The sequence below is a fragment of the Vespa velutina genome, chromosome 1 (genome assembly GCF_912470025.1).
Source record: "Vespa velutina chromosome 1, iVesVel2.1, whole genome shotgun sequence".
NCBI lineage: Eukaryota > Metazoa > Arthropoda > Insecta > Hymenoptera > Vespidae > Vespa > Vespa velutina.
This window is the reverse complement of record NC_062188.1, coordinates 1,235,001-1,250,000: the sequence shown is the minus strand read 5'-3', so window position 1 is coordinate 1,250,000 and position 15,000 is coordinate 1,235,001. Positions and strand designations below refer to the sequence as shown.

Here is a 15,000-nt window from a genome sequence, read left to right as displayed (position 1 = left end):
GTAATATACGATGATAAAGATAATTTTCTCTCTCTCTCTCTCTCTCTCTCTCTCTTTCTCTCTCTCTCTCTCTCTCTTTCTCCATTAAAGGAAAGAGGTCTCGACACCTTTCGCGAGCAAACTCTCAAGGTATCTCATTTAATTGTGATCAGTGCCTTCCCTAATTCAATGTAGAATGTAAAATTTCGTGACTCGAACGAGCATTACCTCCTGCAAAAGCAATTAGTAAAGTTAACTCGAGACTACTGGGAATCGAGCCTCGCCTCGTAAGTTTGCCTTTTCGATGACGCACGTGTTACGGTGTTAATCCATCGAACGAGATTCATTTACTCCGCTATATTAATTGGATGGATAACAAACTACCGTATAGATCTTGCAATAATCTATTTATCTTCTTCGATCATTCGTGTTAGAATACTCGATATTCTCTCTTTTTCTCTTTTGACTGGGTATAAAAATAAATGTATTTTCCATTTTTATTCGGGAAAAATATTTCCTTTTTTTCTTTCATTTTTTTGCTTCTTTTTCTTTTTTTTTCTTTTCTCTTTTTTTTTTTTTTAGATTCGTCAAGTGAATTGCGCTAGTAAAAAAAAAAAAAAAAAAAAAACAAAAAGAGAAAAAAAAATAGTAAACCCATGTAATCGAATGTTCTGAACGAGGACAAAGCGTGTTTTCGCTGTCGGATTACGAGGACGAAAGCTTGTACTAATAGATACGAGTCGCAGGATCCAAAGTCAATTACTCGCATGGCGAGTCGAGTTGCACGCGTTCGCTCACAGTCCGCGTGTTAAGCGAGCAAAACAGAATTATTCATGGTGAACTTTCGATGCACAGGTGCGTTCAACGTTCAAACCGGCGAAACCTTGTCGTCCTGTGCCTCCTTTCTTCTTCGCATTTGCATTAAAAACGCATAGCGAATGCTGACGGCAAGCTCGAAATCATGCCTGGAAAGCATTTCTTCTCTTACTATTGAGAAAGAAAAAGAAAGAAAGAGAGAAAGAAAAAGAGAGAGAGAGAGAGAGAGAGAAACAGTTCTCCTGCTATTTTGTGATTTCATCGTAAAACTTTTCTTAACAACTCACTGTTACTATAGTTAACAGTAGTTAGTCACCGAACGAAAAAGGAAAGTTTTTAATCTAATAAAAATTTTGTTCCTTTCTTACTTGGGGAAAAGTCGTTGGTTACGTTTTTCCACTTTGATTTTCTCTCTCTCTCTTTCTCTCTCTCTCTCTCTCTATCTCTCTGTTTTATTTATTCATTTATTTATTTATTTATTTTTTCTTTTCTTCTATTCCGATCCGTTAATAAAAGAGCCAGAAAGAATCTTTCTTCTTATCCTACTCGATAAATTCGTCTTTTCGTTTTATATGATATATGGAAACGTGTAGAGAGACGAAATTGTATGGTAGGAGAAAAGCCATAAAGCTACGTCATCGTGTGTTTGGAATACCAGAATCGAGGAACTCTCTTCTTCTTCTTCTTCTTCTTCTTCTTCTTCTTCTTCTTCTTCTTCTTCTTCTTCTTCGTATAAAGGACAACAAAATACTATGCGATCTATTCGAAAAACTTCAGAGAGAGGATTTTACGCGAGAGTCTCGATAAATAAGAAATAGCTTTTCGAATGGGGTTGATGACCGTAAGGGTCGTAAAGGGGAAAGGGGTAGGGGAGACTGGATGGATGAGGGAGACAGGAGGGTGAGAAGGATGGAAGATGGTCGAAGTTGGAAGTAAATCGGACAAGTCGGCGAGGAAAATATATTTTCAAACGAAGCGACAACGCGGTATTGTTTGTTAGTGATTCCCGTAGAATCGAATAGGGGAAGAATTTCGATTGTAAATAGTTGGCAATGATCCAATTTTGGATCCCATGTTAAACGTTTTCCCAAGCGTGTCCCACCCAGACCGGTGGGGGTACCTCTTGAATAATTCTAAAACTACACTGATAATGCGTACGTATATATAAAGGTATACCCTTCGTATCCTTTTGTTAAAGGGGAACGGAGGGTGATTAATAATTTTCCCCGTATACCTGGGAATAAATTATTTATATTGTTGGTTACCCTTTTGCCTCGTCCAAACGGCCAAACGCGTTTTCATCGGCATAGGCAAACCGTAACTACTGGCACCTGGCGTCTATCCATCTACCAACCACTGTCTGACCACAGTCGGTCACTCCCTACTGCCGATCCACACGTACTATTATGGGAAAAGCCTTTCGAATTTTCTCTATCTCGTTTCTCCTATCCCACTTTTTTTTTACCTCCAATGTTTTTTTTCTTTTTTTTTTTTTATTGGTTTTTTCTCCCTTCACTTTTTTTTGTTTTCCTTTTTTTTTTTTTTTTATGTAACGTCAAGGGAAACATATTTCAACGCATCGAGATTTAAACCTGAAAAATGACTCGTCTATCGAGAGTATATATTCCCAGTGTAATTGTGCTTTTTTTTTTTGTTTTTCTTTTTGAGAGAGAATTTGATCGTTTCAGGACGGTCCAGCCTCGGCCTTCCCGTTGACCCAGACTCTGTTGAACATTTACGGCCGCAGGTCGAGCAGACCTGACGTTCCAGGTCCCATTGATGAGAATCAGGTTCGTAAACGATCGTCGTCTATGACAGACTTAAAAACGATTCACACGAGCACTCACTTATCTAACAAACTCTCCCAAAGTGCTTTTCTTCTTTTCACGCTCTTCTAAGATTCTTTTTTTCGAAAATCTCTTCTCTCTCTCTCTCTCTCTCTCTCTCTCTCTCTCTCTCTATTTATCTATCTATTTTTCTCTTCTGAATATGTCTATACTTTATCGCATTCTGTCTTTTCACTGCAGCATGCATCCAAAATGCAAGATTAGGATTAGGATTTTATTTTTCTTTATTATTTTCTTTTTTTTTTGTTTGTTTATTTGTTTGTGTGCGTATGGTTTTTTTCTTTTTATTATATAGCGAAACTATATGCGTCAGCTTCTTTTTCCTTTTTTTTTTTTTTTTCGTCTTTTTCTTTTTTTCTTTCTTATCAATTCTCCACGTTGATAATTCTCGTGGTTGCAAGAGCTCGATCGATGATACGATTCCTAACGTACCGACCTTCGGTATATTATCTTTCGTTGGTTACTTCTTATCCCGTATGATTCGAATTATCAAGCTCGATAAATCTCCGAACATTAATCCATATAAATACATAGCGTTTATACGTTCATTCGCCTATCGGGGTTTGGTGGGGGAAAAAAAAAACAAAACAAAAAACAAAAAAAAAAAGAGAGATCGAATCGAAGAGGAGATTCATCGTTAACGAGTATCATGAATATTCCAAAAGCCTCATCGAAGAGATAAGAAGAGAAGAGAAGAGAAGATCGATCCGATCTCGAGTCATCTCATTAAATCGAAACTTAATTAAAACGATCTAGCCCGTACGAGGTAATCTTTTTAAAAGATATCATTTCGAATTTATAATTCTAGAAAGTTATTAAAAAAGGCTTCGACGTTTTAATTGGAAAAATAATTATTAATGGCGTGGCGTAGGAACCGAGGAGGGGGAAGGAGGTGTTATGAAATTTTTACTTGAGAGAGAGAGAGAGAGAGAGAGAGAGAGAGAGAGAGAGACGAAAAATAAAAAAAAAAGAAAAATAAATAAAAATGGAAAAGAGATAAGAGCAAAAAAAAATTGATAGTCGAAAAATACTTCTTCAAGTATTCTCTGTCCGTTGAAACGGAGAGGGAAAAGAAAAAAAAAGGGGGGGGGGGAAAAAAAAGAAATGAAAAAAAGAAAAGAAATAAATGTCGAAGGTAGAGAGACAGAGAAAGATAGATTTCGATTTAGTAGCAGGATCGGTAGAAAGGTTCATTAAAGTTGCGTGATTTAGTAAGAGGAGCCCATTTAAAAGGAGGAGTATTAGGTGTCGGAATTATACGGCGATGGCAGCGACGGCAATGCTGCCGCTTTGGTAGGAGCATCGAGAGAGACACCACCGACACAAACGTCAACGTCGACGTCAACGTCGACGTCGAGGATTTTCTCTGGCGACAGTAGTAGTACCGACGACGCCGTCTATCCATTCGAAAGAGAAACTCGTACGCTCTTTACTTCTCTTTCCTCATTTCTATATTTCTCACGAACGCGAAGGAACGTCATCAATTTTCCTTATCCTCCCCCTTTTTATTATTCTCTTTCTTTTTTCTTTCTTTTCTCTCTATACGTCACACGAAATCCTCGTGCATTACGCGGGCTGATAACGAACAAAAAATATTATTATTTCTTTTTCCCCTTTTTTCTTCTTTTTTTTTTTTCTTTTTTTTTTCTTTTCTTTTTTTTTTGTTTTTTTTTTGTTTGTTCGTTTGAACTCGTAGAAATTATTTGACAGACAGTGCGCTTTCCTCTCGTTCCACCGTGTACGTTCTAACTTGTGATCTTTATCCTTTCTTCTTCTTTTTTCTCCTCTTTTTTCTCGTCTTTTCGTTTCTTTTCTCTTTCGTGTGTAAAGGTTATTTTGTTCTCTTACGTTTCACGATGAAATTTGTGTTTTCGATTGGAGATAAATACATTAAATACATACTGTACATCGCAAGACTTCGTTTTTTATTTATTTATTTTTTTTTTCTTTTTCTTTTTCTTTTTCCTTTTTTTTTTTTTTTTTTTTTTTAATAATTTCTCGTTGATCGTGCAGAAAACAACGGGATCATCTTGATTACAAAATTTTCTTAGATTTTAAAAGGGAAGAGTGAAATGTATTTGAAATATCATTGACATGCATGGAAAAATCGTAATAACGAGTCACAATATTACTACGGATATTCGGATGATCTCCGTGTAAACAAAAAAGTATTTACTATCGCGTTGTTTGATATTTTTAGAATAATCGTGTGTGTAAATCGAACTCATGGAGTCAGTTTGAAATCTCCCGCTAGTCGATCTGGCGCTTGATGTTTAGAGTCGACGTAAAATCCAAACCAACATATTCGAAAGCGACTGTAACATATATGAACCGAGCTGTTCTTTTTTTCCTCCTTCGTTTCTATTTCGTTCTTCATTTTCTTTTTTTTTTTCTTTTTATTTTTCTTTTATTTTTTGTAATCTTTTCTTTTTTCTTCTTCTTCTATTTCTTCATTTTACTTTATTTTATTTTATTTCTTTCGTCTTGTTCTTACATCTTCTTTTCGGAGAACGTAAAAATAAGTCTAGAGGACGTACATGAAGGAGAACGGGACGAGATAATAATTGTCAGCTGTTTCTCGACAGTCTCTTTAACCCACATTCGAAAGGGAAGAGAAGGAAACGGGGGAATAGAAAAAGACGTTCTTCATTGCCTTTGTTCGGCTCTCTGCCACTTTTCCGCGTGCCAACGACGAACGGAGCCAGGTTTTTCGCTTGAAAGATGAAAGAATATCTACGACTTGCTTATTTTTCCTTTTTCTTCTTTTTTTCTATTTACCCTTTCTTTTTATTTATTTATTATTATTATTATTATTATTATTATTGTTGTTGTTGTTGTTGTTGTTGTTGTTGTTGTTGTTGTTGTCGTCGTTGTTATTATTATTATTACCTTATCTAGCCTAGATAAAAGTCGTCGTAATTAAAGAAAATGGATATCGTTCAATACTCGCAGCACGTTTGCGGAATAAGAAAACCGAAGCGAAAGTGTGTTTAGATTCGTGACGTATCTTCGCAATTCCTTCGTCGATATTGCCTTTCATAAAGGCCACTTTGTATCATCGCTTTTTCCATCGTGACTTATTTCATCAAAGAATTTTTATCATTAAAAACGATCTCTCTAAATAAAAATATTCTATCTTTCTTCTTTGTTTTCCTTCTTTCTTTCTCTTCATCTTTTTTCTTTATTATTATCATCATCATCATCTTCATCATCATTATTATTATCATTATCATTATTATTATTTTATTTCCGTTCAGCGATCAAACGAAAAAGAGAGAGAGAGAGAGAGAGAGAGAGAGAGAGAGAGATAAACGATCGCAGTTTTTTTTTTTTTTGTAGAGGTGAAGGGGAGCAAAATATTCGTTTCTCTTTTTAAAACCATAATTCCAAGTTTCCTTGTGCGATTTTAAACATTTTCCATAACATTTGAACAATATGTGGATATATATATAGAGTGTTGTGTAAATATTTAAAGTGTTTCTTTGATAACACGAAAAAGTTTTAATCAAAAGTTTCTTTTTTCAATCATGATCGACTGGGTTTCAATCGTACATCACTCGAGACGTCGATTTAGCGATTATATGTACGTAGTACCCGCAAGGGTTAAAAAACAACGGAGAATTAAACAACGTAGATATTCTTTGAAAAATTCGGTCGAACGTCGTGCTTACTTCGCTCATAGTGATGATCTCGATGAATACCACTGTGATGATTTCTGTGGTTGCTGTTCCTGGAATCACGTAAGTTCACAACGTGAACTACAAATTTTTTCCCTTTTTTATTCTCTCTCTCTCTCTCTCTCTCTCTCTCTCTCTCTCTCTCTCTCTCTCTCTCTCTCTCTCTCTCTCTCTCTCTCTCTCTCTCTCTCTCTCTCTCTCTTTCTCCTTTAATAATCGAAAGTTTCGTCTTCGTCTTTGTCTTTCACTTTTCTTTTTGTTCCTTTTTTTTTTCTTTTTCATCGATTTCTTTTTTTTTTTTTTTGTTTTTTTACTCGTTCTCAAAAAATGAAAGTAGTAAAAAGAAGGAGAACAAAAGTTTAACGACGATATGTGTCGAGGAAGGATGATGGCGGGGGCGTTGGCGGAGGGTGTAGAGAAGAGAGGAGAATGAGGAGGAAGAGGAGGAGGAGGAGGAGGAGAAGGAGGGTAGGCCTATCCTCGTATACAACACGTTTTGTTCTATTCTCTACGGAATATATTCTCCGTCTTTTATTTCAACGTATCTCACTCCTCGAATCGTGATCCGAAACCTGTCATAAGCACGATAATGAAACGAAATCCGGGATTTCTCTAGATTAGCGCGCTTTTCTTTTTTTTTTTTTCCTTTTTTTTCTTTCTTTCTCTCTTTCTCTCTTTCTTTCTTTCTTTTTTTTTTTTTTTTTTTTTTTTTTTTACAGTTCTAAGCTTACGCATAGAGAGACATCGAATATCGAAAGAGATTACTTAGTCAACGACGATCCCAGGAAGAACGACGTATACTTATTTTAAATTCTTCATCGTAAAAAGTAAAAATGATATTTTTAAACGTTCCATTAAGAATTAATCGTTGTGTTAATCGTCCTATTAAGGTACGATATACGTTATACGTTATTTCCTTCATCATATAATCAATTTTTCAACAATATATTCTTTATTAATAATCTTGAGAAATATATTTGACATATTCAATGATCATCATTAGAATAGAAATTTAATATACATAAGTGATAATTAAATATTACATTATAACTTTATAATTTGATCATTACTGTGAAATCGTTTCCAGAGTCATGTTTACATATTTGTTACGATATTTACAACGAACTATTTGTTTGGTATTTGCATGTACGACGAGCGGTCATCGGTCGACCGAGATAGGATATATATATATATATATATATATATATATATATATATATATATGTATATATATATATGTATATATATATGTATATATATACGTATGTACACACATCGAACGATCAATTATTTGCACGAACGCGCGACATTTAGATTTCTCATTTAATGTAATATAATCGTATTACTATTACGATTTTTTTTCCTTCTTATGTAAATACTATAGTTCACTAAATTTTAATCCCATTTAAAGTGTATTTAATATATTTACATACATACATATATATTCGACGTATTATATATATATACGTATGTCGTTTTTTTTGTAAAAATTTTTTCTTACTCGCATTACGACGCAAGGTCATTGAAAATGTTATTTCGCTCGTCCTCAGGTAATAATTCTTTAAAGCGATCACAGTGTTGTCGCAGAATGTTAAACCGATAGCACAACGATCGATCGAACGCCATGTCACGAACGTATTGTAACATCGATGAGTCTATATTTTCTCTTTTATTAAAATGTTTACACGCCCTATCAGATTATTTTGCGTCTTTTGATAAAAAAGAAAAGAGAGAGAGAGAGAGAGAGAGAGAGAGAAAAAAAAGAAAAGAAAAGAAGAAAAAAAATGTTACCCCGCTTTGTCGACGCGTTGTTTGGTCCCTGAAAGAATGGTCCGTCGAAGAAAATAGATTTTACAATCGCTCGACAATATTTAATCTAACATATATAAAGCATTTGATTCTAATACGTTCGCCATCGTATATACTTACATTTGTCGTTTAACAAATGGATATTTTTTTCTTCGTAGAAAACACGTTACAATGCGGGAGGTGTGGAGGAACAATTACCACCACCACCGTCACCACCGCAGGTAAAGGAGGGAAGCCAATTGGATGGAGTTCCTAGACCAAATTCAGTCGAACGTATTCTTCATCCTGACGCTACTACTCAACACATAATTACGAGCCATGAAACATTGAACAAGGTAGGATGATCATCTGTATATAGTATGAGATTTGTATTTTCAATAATTGTAATTTCTTTTTTTTTTTTCTTTTTTTTTCCGTCAATTTATAATATATAATAAACACATATACACGCACGACGAGTCAGTCGAACGTATGCTTTAGGGGATGGGACAAGGATAGGGGGTATATTAAACGCGCATGCGCCGTAAACTAAAATAGTTCTGCCATCTATGAGAATTCTACGAAAATCGTAGAAGCATATTCTACGTTATCCAACATCGAATATCTTGGAACATTCTCATAACTATAAGGTATATCAGTAGTAATCTTCCTTACCAACAGTCGTTATAACATTCTTACGAAGAAACCGCTTGAGTTTTCGATATTCTCACCGAGACCGCATTGGCATCGTTATGACGATAAAGAAGATCTCTAACTATTTTCTATACGATATTGCCGTCCCCAACACACGTGGACAAAATAGTTCAGCCGCGACTTTGCAGCTCGGCGAACACGAACTGCATACCGTGCACCGTGAAAGATATTCGCGTACAAGTGCGTACTTGCGTTTCTTTTGTTTCACCGTTGTTTCTTTCTTTTGTTTTCTTTTTTCTTTTTTCTTTTCATTTTTCCTGTTTCCTCTTCTCCCCTAAATTTCGCTCCACAATCCAATATCCCCAGTTTTGCAATAACTGTGCTGTGCCGCGTTTATAGAAATATTTATCGTTAAATACTTCATCATTTTATATAATCCCAATAGTTGAAGGGAAAGTTCGCGCTTTTTTTCTCATTCGAATTGGTATTAGCAACGTAAAGTATCGATTCGTTTGCAACACAGTTCCTACTTTCTATTATCTTTATATCGACATTCTTTCAAAGGTTATTTTTCTATAACGTGTCGCAGACATCGTTCGTTTTTAGATTAAAAAAAAAAAAAAAAAAAAAAAAAAAAAATTTCATTTATTTATTTATCTATTTTTTTTTTTATTGATATCACTCATAAAATTATCGTGGATTTGAACAAATGACTTTTACAATAGCTTTTCATACGTATGAACGCTCGCAACCGATCGATCGAAGTCGTATACCCGAGTATTTTTCATTTTCATTCATAAATTCGCACGTAACGTTAACTAACTCGCGTGCAAAGCTTTTTCCAATTCGTAAAGTCGATTGATTTATTTCAAACTTTCCAACGCGATATAACAACGAACGATAAATTTTCTTGGTAAACATCGCGTCAAATGTTGAGACCAGTAGTAATAGTACTGGTGACAATAATAGTAGTAGTAGTAGTAATAGTAGTAGTAGTAGTAGTAGTAGAAGTAATAGTAATTTATCTCACGACAATTCGTACTACGACATGTGAATTACGTAAAAGGGAAATACATAAATCGTTTCAAGGTCAAGCCGGATTAAAATATATTCTTTCCATTAATATTCTCAAAAGAGAGACAGAGACAGAGACAGAGACAGAGACAGAGAGAGAGAGGGGGGGAGGGGAGAGGAGAGGGGGAGAAGAGAAAAAAGATTATAAACATTAAACATATATTACATATATAAATAATAATATATTAAACGATAACAATTCGATTTTTTATTTAACTTTGGACTCGACTCGACGAAAATTAAAGGGAACATTTTTCGGTATGATTTAATTATAATTATTAGATATAATAAAATATATATGATGAAATATTATGATAGTCAAAGAGAGTCTTTGTCTCGACATTTAAAAAACGTCGATTCGCTGTGTGGGGTAAGAAGGGTCAGTGGTAGTAGAAAACGACGAGACAGAAAATCGAAATACGTTTTGCTTTTATAGGCCTCGTAAAGGGCAATCGTTAAACGTGACCGAGACGCATTCGACAATAGCTTGTCCATCCTTATCTTTGACATATTTACGAGTACCTCGTAATTCATGAAAGTTGAAAAGTTCTAATACATCGTATTAAAATAATTCGCGTACCTTTGAATCAAAGCATAAATATATTCAATTATATTCACGATCGTTTTATTGTTATTGGTATAAAAGCATAATTTAACGATCACACGTAGCATGATATTAATATATTAATGTAATAATAATAATAATAATAATAACAATAATAATAATAAATATTATTATTATTTTATTATAATTATTTTTATTATTAATATTTAATATATATATATATATATATATTATTTCTATTATTTATATATTTTATATTTTTTATCGTGTTCTACCTTACGAGAAAGATTCTAATCCCGTTTGATTAAAGAGTAAACACGACAAAACGAACGTGAGAATTTGTTCGTGGCCGATCGTGAAAATTAATGTAAATTTTCATTCCTCTTCGGTAAGCATCGGCTTAAAAGAGTTATGCGCCACTGATCCGAACGGGTTCGTAACGTGCGTTGCATCATGTGATATCGCATGCTCGCTGAATACGTATCGAATGATGAAGAATCGCACGGTTAGCGGTTAGACGGATAGCCCCTTTTGTGGATGAAGCGAAACTCTTGATGAATTCATTTCAAATATCTTCTTTAAATAAATATTTATTTGTACATCCCTATAATATATCACGATTTTTAATACATTTTAATTTATATAAAGAAATAAAAAAAAAAAAATATATATATATATATATTAGAATCATCCATTTAATCGACAAATTTCTATAGGAAGTAATAATATTATAATAATATTATATAAATTTATATTTGTCACGTTAAACGTATAAAACTAATAATTCTTTAAAGTATATCACCTTAGATATATCATTTTATTCCTTTACCTATATATATATATATATATATCACTTCTTCTTCTTCATTCTCTTCTACTTAATCTTGTAGTAGATTCAAAGTTTCGTAAACGAAGAGAGAGAGAGAGAGAGAGAGAGAGAGAGAGAGGAAGAGGGAGGGAGAGAGAGAGAGAGAGAGAGAGAGAGAGAGAGAGGGAGGGAGAGAGAGAGAGAGAGAGAGAAAATCGATCAAGATCAAATCAAGTTTCTTAGTCATAGTAGGAGGATCGTGTCGTGATATTAATGCGTCCTAGTGTCTCGATTATTTATGAAGAGTGATAAATTACAAACGGGAGGTTGCACGGCAAAGCCTCAATGTTAAGAGGAAGTTAGACGATAAAGACATTTTCAATAACGTATTAACTTTCATTCATTATCACGGGAGAGCGAGAGAAAGAAAATATCAACAGTAACAGTCTATCATTTATCGTAACGATGATTAAAGATTTTTCTTTGGATATGAAGAAGAAGAAGAAGAAAAAAAAAAAAAAAAAGAAAGAAAATGAAAAAAAAAAAAGATTATTTGTTTATATCTTTTTTATTAGTATCCTTCAAATAAATTATACAAATATAAAACGCATGTATCCTCGTGGTGTATGCATTTAATTTATCTTTCGTGAGGTTTATCAACGATAAAAGAAAAAACAAAAAAAGAAAAAAAAAAACAAAGGATACGAAACACTTATATCACGTGTCGTTTAATATTTTCACGTATTAAAAGACGAATAGAAAATCTCGGGAAAAAAAAAATGAGAGATATATCATCGTAAAACAAAACCCGAAGAGTAATAAAATATCATGAGACTTTATAAGATATATTGTCGATTTTTCTGCGTCTATTTTTCTCCTAACTCGCACATTTGTATCTATGTATATGCGTACGTATGTATGCATATACACGCACACACACACACACACACATATATATATACCTGTACGTAACGTACGTTTTAACGTTCGTCCTGAAGGCGAACTCCCTGTGAGTTCGACCCAGACGCAACCCAGGTTCGACCTAGATACCATTTTCGGCGTTTCTTCTCTCTCTCTCTCTCTCTCTCTCTCTCTCTCTCTATTTTGCTCTCTTTCACTCTACAAAGCATCCTGATGGATCGTTTGCCAATAACGATCGTAGATTTCTTCCGCGAGTCTTATTTTTCTTGATTCGATGGAACGAGCGAGTTGGTTGATAGATAGAATGATGTAAACAAGTTTCTTTATCTCTCGATAAAAAAAAAAAAAAAGAAAAAAAGAAAGAAAAAAATCGAACATTTTCCAGACTATCATCTTCTTGATTTGATTGCTATTCAATATTTCATATGGCTATCTTAAGATAATCGTTTCTTATCGAACAGGAAAGAATATTTTAACATTGTAATATTCCTGAAAGGTATGTCAAATGGAAAAAACAAAGAGAAAAAGAACGCATGAGCGCGTTATTAGTAATATCTTATTATCGAACGTTTCTTCAACGATTTAAAGCAATACTTGCTTCGTTTTAAGAAACTTTATCGTTTCAATAATCGTAAATATTTACTTTCGTGTGATTTTACATTTTTTTCCTTTGTTTCTTTTTTTTTTCTTTTTCTTTTTTTTTTGTTCCTTTTCTTTCTCTTTTTTCTTTCGTTTTTTTTTTTTTTTTTTTTTTTAATTCCATATAAAGATATTGCACGTTTTAATGAGACATTATCGGGTATTAAAGAATTTCAATCGGCTCGAAATATAGAACGAACGCAGTTCCATAGTAATATCGAATGAACTTTCTTTCGTGTGTTCGAAATGAGACGACGATACTGTGTTAGGATCGAATTTGCATGTAACATGTTGCACGAAAAGTTATTCGCTCGAAAGAAAAAGAAATATTGACGTTCGAGATAAAGAGAAACGTGGGCATGTTTCTTTATCGTTGTGTTCCTTATACACGCCACACGTAAAAAATCCACATATATACGTGTATATATATATATATATGCATCTGAACGTAATACGTTTCAGGAAGCCAGTTTGTGGTTATTAAAAATTTGCGTTGTCGTGTTCGTGCGAGCGTGTATCTTTGAAACGTGACTAAGACAAATCATTTCTAAAGCTTCAGTTTTCTGAATAAGCTTTAGGAGTAAGATCAATCTGTGTATCGTAGGGTCTTCGCTAACTTATTAAAGCCTAATTCGTTAAGGAAACAATTTCTATGTTTGATAAACGCCTATTTCATATTACGATTCTCTTTGTGAATTTGTAAAATCAATCTTTTTTCTACGACGAATCGAACTATTCGCCTTTTTTTTTTTCTTCCTGTGTGAAATAATAGATCACCGATAACGTTTCGTCGAGGCAGCTTAAACGAACTTTCGAAAATACATGTGGTTGGCGAGTTTGAAGGTACGAAAAGAAAACGAGACTAGAAGAAGAGACAAAAAGAGATACAGAGAAAGAGTGAGAGAGAGAGAGAGAGAGAGAACGACAAAAGCTTTTAATTAAAAAGTATCAGGACACGCCGAAGAATGTGAGAATACAATGCTCGTATTGTATCGACTGTCATCTGACGTTTCTATCCGAGAATGAGGAAAAGACAGACAGACAGAGAGAGAGAGAGAGAGAAAGAGAGAGAGAAAGAAAGAGAGAGAGAGAGAGAGAGAGAGAACCAGTTCATTGGACATATCTCTTTTGATACATAGAAACTTTTTTAGTATGAAAGAATCGATCTCTTCTGGATCGTTGACGATTCGCGCGTGAGAATTCTCGCTGAGTTATTCGAGCATCCATTGAAATTCATTCATCGGTGACATCGGAATCCATTTACTTTTTTTCTTTTCTATTTTTTTTCGGTTTTTCTTTTTGCTTCTTTCTTTCTTTCTTTCTTTCTTTTTTTTCTTTTTTTTTATTTTGTTTTTTTCTCTCCACCTTTTTATTTTTAGAAAAATTGAATCTAATCGAGCTATGTGCTGTTAAAATGTCGAATTAGTGAGAAATCGAGAATTGTCTATATAGAAAAAAAAATAATGACTCTTTACGGATTCGTTCGTGGATAAAGACAAATAAATAAAAAAAGAAAAATTAGAGAGAGAGAAAGAGAGAGAGAGAGAGAAAGAGATAGAATAGAGAGAAAGATAATCGAAAATTTTATTTTTTTTCTATTTCTTTTTTTTTCTTTTTTCATGATTTTTCGTTTTTCCTTTCCTTTTAATCTTTCTTTTTTTCTTCCCTTTTCCTTTTAATTTCATGCGAACGTACATAAAGGCAGGCGTACATTCCATAACATTTTTTTTTTCCTTCTTTACATAGCGATACAAAGTAGCAGGGAACTATTTGTTTCATAATCTTCATCGAGGCTTGATTAAAAAGCGTATACGCTGTTTAAGATTTAAAGATCGAGCACAGTGGAGTCACGATAAAAAAAAGTCAGCGATGAGGTTTAATAAAAAGCTACGATAGACGAGCGTAGAAACTTTCCTTGAAATTCGTAGATTCGTGTCACGATGATGTCGCGTCGAGTCGAATATTCGAAATAAATTCGAGAAAATATAGAACGATGACTTGTTTTCGTTTATTTGAGGTTTGTGAAATATTTTGAGAATTATGATATATATATATATATATATATATATTATAATTAGATATATAATAAAGAGAGAAAAAGATATAGAGAGAAGGAGAGAGAAAAAGAGAGAGAGAGAGAGAGAGAGAAAGAGAATATTTTCACCCTTTGGTTCAGAATGGATGCAGCAGCATTGCAAGTAGCTTTGAGAGTGATAAGAAACAAAGGACGAT

General features: G+C 33.7%; 1 protein-coding gene across 14 annotated transcripts in view; it reads left to right on the top strand.

The window, feature by feature from the left end:
- Window positions 1-15,000, top strand: part of LOC124950721 (disks large homolog 4-like) — a 265,077-nt gene that overhangs the window by 51,346 nt on the left and 198,731 nt on the right. For 12 of the 14 annotated variants that reach the window (XM_047497901.1, XM_047497986.1, XM_047497937.1 and 9 more), the window contains exons 3-4: window positions 2,484-2,585; window positions 8,287-8,463. In XM_047497901.1, coding sequence (XP_047353857.1) covers window positions 2,484-2,585; window positions 8,287-8,463 — 279 coding nt within the window. Of the gene's footprint in view, window positions 1-2,483; window positions 2,586-6,154; window positions 6,383-8,286; window positions 8,464-15,000 lie in introns of those variants that run through there. The other 2 variants (XM_047498012.1, XM_047497947.1) reach the window with 2 other exon arrangements.